The sequence below is a fragment of the Oncorhynchus tshawytscha genome, linkage group LG22, assembly GCF_018296145.1.
Source record: "Oncorhynchus tshawytscha isolate Ot180627B linkage group LG22, Otsh_v2.0, whole genome shotgun sequence".
NCBI lineage: Eukaryota > Metazoa > Chordata > Actinopteri > Salmoniformes > Salmonidae > Oncorhynchus > Oncorhynchus tshawytscha.
Window position 1 is genome coordinate 32626101 of NC_056450.1, and position 4820 is coordinate 32630920.

General features: G+C 39.7%; 1 protein-coding gene across 1 annotated transcript; it reads right to left on the minus strand.

Moving 5' to 3' along the window:
* Positions 1-543: 543 nt before the first annotated feature.
* rab5if (RAB5 interacting factor) lies at positions 544-4456 on the minus strand. Its single transcript, XM_024385084.2, has 4 exons — positions 4145-4456; positions 3389-3492; positions 2982-3111; positions 544-2111 (listed from the first exon to the last, which is right to left on the minus strand). The coding sequence occupies exons 1-4, from the start codon at positions 4250-4252 to the stop codon at positions 2070-2072; spliced, it is 384 nt and encodes a 127-aa protein (XP_024240852.1). The 5' UTR covers positions 4253-4456; the 3' UTR covers positions 544-2069.
* Between the last annotated feature and the right edge of the window lie 364 nt (positions 4457-4820).

Below are 4820 nucleotides of genomic sequence, written 5' to 3' on the forward strand. Positions count from 1 at the left end.
AACTCCCATTTAAGTTTAGTTCAACATTTTTTTGGTTACTACATGATTCGAAATGTGTTTTCATAATGAATTATTCAACAAATGTAGAAAATAGTACAAATAAAGTAATACCCTGGAATGAGTAGGTGTCCAAATTTTTGACTGGTACTGTATATAAAATACATTACTAATAATACAATGGGCTAATCTCAAATGAATACTCATTGCCACCTTTCAAAACCCATTGGTCTCACCCCTCTGACCTTCTCCTCCAATGGGGTTTGAGGAGGCGAGGACACAATGAGTTGCAAGTGAGTCTCCCAAAATTAGACATTGTCTATGCTATGGAGACAGTTTATTTTAAAATCAGAAGACTGTATGCTTGCAAGATGATGTACTAGTGACTAGCTGTTGAGACAAGGATGTGCACACACTTGAGTCACCTGTACTGTACCATTCATATTCAAAGAACTGCACCTGTGTGAAAGCAGAAGATTTTACTCAGCAAAAGAGTTGACATGCTCTTAACAAATACTAAATCAGTGACACAGCATCTCTTTGAAATTGGATGATAAACAAAGCCCATGTTTAATGTGATTCCCAAATCAGAAAATACATTACTCTCAAAAACCAATCATGTACGTGGTACAGTAGTCATTACAGACATCTTGCACAAACAATTAATTGAATGAACTATAAAATACTGAAATGTATGTTACATCAAACAAGATATAACAAAGGAGTACAAATAAATCAGTTTAATACAATGCAGATTGAGAAAAGGGAACATTTGACAGAATTTACAGATGTTTTAAATTAACAATCTCAGAACATTAGGTAAGACTATTTGATTTGGAAGCTATGTGTGAGGGAAAACAAACAAAATAAGTTGTAATTAAAACCAGTTCTGACTGCTAGATACAAATACTGCCATTACTAAGTGAAAAGAAAAACAATAACAAATTATGGCTGTAGAACAGTTTTAGCTTAAAAGTTGGACAGAGTTCCAACACTTCAGAGATTAAGGTTTCCTTCCATCTCTCCATGAAGATTACACTGATCTAGGCTGTGTGGGTCAAAGATATACAGAGGACTCATCTTTGTATCTGTGCAATTATAGCGTTTGTGACAGCATGGGCAGAACGATTGAGGCAATCTCCATTCTTAAGTAGTCAAATTTCTACTTTACAATTGGCTGATCCCTTCTGATGACCCAGTTGGACATTACTCCATCAGAGTCACCAGGAGGGATCAGACAATGAAGTTAAAAGTCCCACCCAGTTGATTACATTAAAATGGTGGAAGCCCTCAATGGTGCTGCCCATGCAAATACAGCCTTTTGGCCACTAGAGGCCTCTATCACTCTCTATGGGATGGGTAGGTGGAAACAATCTGGCTGAGCACTTGCTTTCATCAACCCATTTCTGTCAGATTAGTGATCAACTCTAGAACGTTAAGGAGAAATACAGATGGATGGAAAGGTTGCATCTCAATAGTCAAAAAATACCTATTTTCCTCATCTCCTTTATCTGCATTGATATGAAATAACTGGACAGGTAAGAGCATTTCTAAATGGCATCCTCCACATTCCCTCACCAGTGCTGTGTTTACATGTCAGTTCAGATAAAGGAAAGGAGATGAAGAGAAGAAGCAATGTTAAAGGATTGAGATGCACCAATAAAGTATTCAAACAGAGCCATAACTTAATGTTAACCTGATGGTCTTACAAGGCCATTCATGTCAAACTATGGCTCCCAAAATGCACTGCATACAGACGGGTCCTAGGTGTGGGTGGTGACACACCAGAAACGGTGGAGTTTTGCCGCTTTCAAAGCAACTCGGAAACTCTGACATTTACGACTTGGAAACTCATTGTAAAAAAAATGAGCTCAGCTTCCCCACTTGGAAAATATCAGAATCAACCAATAGGAAGCTCTACGCAAAAAAAAACGTATGTACATTTTAACTCAAGAGGTTCGGAGTTTCCGAGTTGTCTTAAAAACAATTTCTAAACACTTCATGTCTTGACATTTTAACCTCAACTGAAATGTTCATATTTTTCTCGAATGGATTGTATTCCCCTCAGGTCTTCAGTCATGATGAAGCGCTGTGTAAAATATTATCCACACCACCTGGAAAGAGAAGGGGTTAGCCAGGGATAAAGGACATTTTCACATACAGTATCAGAAACTGATACAGATTGAGAGACTTTTGGCTATTTTCAGTTCTTGTGAAAACAGTGTTTTTGTTCAATTCTCAGAACCATATCAGGGTACTGAATCCATGCTGTTGTGCAGGTTCTTTTTACATCACTGCAATATCCAATTGAACTCTTAATAGATCACGTATCAGGCTTTAACTTCAATGAGATGGGGGCGGAATGTAGCCTAGTGGTTAGAGCATTGGACAAGTAACCAAAAAGGTTGCAAGATCGAATCCCTGAGCTGACATGGTGAAAATATGTTGTTTTGCCCCTGAACAAGGCAGTTAACCCACTGTTCCTAGACCATCATTGAAAATAAGAATTTGTTCTTAACTGACTTGCCTAATTAAATAAAGGTTATTTAAAATAAAATAAAACATGTGTTAGTGCTACTGCTAACCAGGAACAAAATACAAAATCATAGGAGTCACAACTACCGTTAAATGCCGACAACCTAGCAAAGGTTTGATTCATCTTGAGGAAGAAGTCACTGAGGGGTGAAGCTAATGGCTACTCAAAGACCAGTGGGTTTGACAGATTAGTATTTGCATTAATCTTGACTGTAACAAAGGCCACAACAACTTCCGGGCTTTGTCTTCACAATGTCAATGTAGCTAGCTAAAATACAAAATCATAGGAGTCACAACTATCATTGGCACTTGAGACAGGGAAATCAGATCCCTCAGCCATGTCCCCAGACTAAACAATCTCTCTATGACCAGGGTTGGTGACCACTGACCACAAAATAAATACTACCTGGAACATTACTTCCACAGAGGTTAAACAAATGTGTGCGTACCAGGAATAATGCAAAGGATGTCATGAAGCCTTCTTTGGTGAGTTCCCACGTTCCTCCATATTCCTCCTCGTCCACCTGCTGAAAGCTGCTGAAGTACACATACAGGACCCCCGCGTTGATGACACAGAATCTGGAGGACGAGAGGGTAGTGTTAGACAGAGATGGAGCCGTCGTTGTTATTGAAGTTAAGGAACAGTTGTTATAGTTGTTTGGAAAAAAACAGGAAGGGAACAAGGGAGAGGGAATCTATACACAAAGATGTTACTGTTGAAAAATAAATGATTAACACTGCAAGAGGTAGTTGTTTTAAGGGGATGTATCGTAGAGAGATTCATCGAACCAGTGTACTCTCCTGGCCCTGCAGTCCACAATGAGTGCAAAAGGAGAGTAGGCGTTATGATACTTACATGGCTATTCCTAGGAAGCCTTTTAGTGGTGCAACACCCCATATCACGCCAAGGATGAGAGCGATAATCTGTCGAATCCAGTAGATCACATCTAAAAACTCATCCTAGAGAGTAGCAGAAGAAAAGGATAAAAGTAAGTGGGTTGTTTCAAAGAGGAGCAAGTAATGTCATAGTCACATTCATAAAGTATTCTATATTCATCCCTGCAAGTTTCCCCTGCAGACAGTATCCAGAAATGTCCACAAATTCATGTACGAGCGTAGTGTAAACAGTGGTACGTTTGAGAGCTGCTGTGCTAAATGCCGACAACCTAGCGAACGTTTGATTCATCTTGAAGAACTCACTGAGGGGTGAAGCTAATGGCTACTCAAAGACCAGTGGGTTTGACGGATTACTATTTGCATTAATCTTGACTGTAACAAAGGCCACGGCAACTCCCGGGCCCTATCTTCACAATGTCAATGTAGCTAGCTAAAATACAAAATCATAGGAGTCACAACTATCGTTGGCACTTGAGACAAGGGAAATCAGATCCCTCAACCATGTCCCCAACCTAAATAGCTAACGTTAGCCTACCCCGACGTTACCCGATCCTGATTCCTGGTGACAGCCAGCTAGCTCCGTTAGCATGCTGGTTAAAGTTAGCTGTCTGGCCAATCAAGTGAGGGCCCAATATGAAAACGCTAAATATCCAGCTTTGTTAAAAATATACATGAAAAACAACAATATCATTATAATCAGATGAGCTAAACCAACCTTCTCTTCCCATACAGCGGTACTATTTAAGACTTTGCTCCATGTGGACTGTTTTACACCCCCATTGGCGAGATGAACTTCTTCTTTTCTCTTTGAACCGTTCGTCATTCTCTGCTGTTACCCCCTTGCTCTGCAGACGTTAAATTAAGCTCCGCGTGCAACACACCTTACAATAATGTTATTATTATACGGTTTCCGTCGTCTATTTCAATCGATTATTATTGTCAAATGTTTACAAAGGGCTAAAGGAACCACCGCACTGCTGACCCAACAGACTTCATGCGCAGGAAGGACTTGACCCGAAATTAGCCTGTCGGTAAGAGCCAATAAGAAAATGCTACGTTCACCCAACGGACAAGTTTCACACAAAAATAAAAGACAGCGCCCTCTGGAGGTGGAGTCATGCTATTTGCCTCTTTCTTTTTGTCTTTCTGGTTTTGTTGTTCGGCTCCTCTAGCCTTTCAAATGATAGAGCTGTGTTCTAATCATAGATGCAGAGCAGTATTTTCAGTGTCTTTGAGTATGGCTGATGTAGATTATGGAATGGAGGGTGTCCTTTCTTCAATGTGGAAGTCTTTGGAATAGTCTTTGGAATAGATACTTAAATGCAACTCACAATGTATCACTATTGTAGCAATTGATGGGTAAAAATGCTTGAAGTAGTCTCTCTAGACAT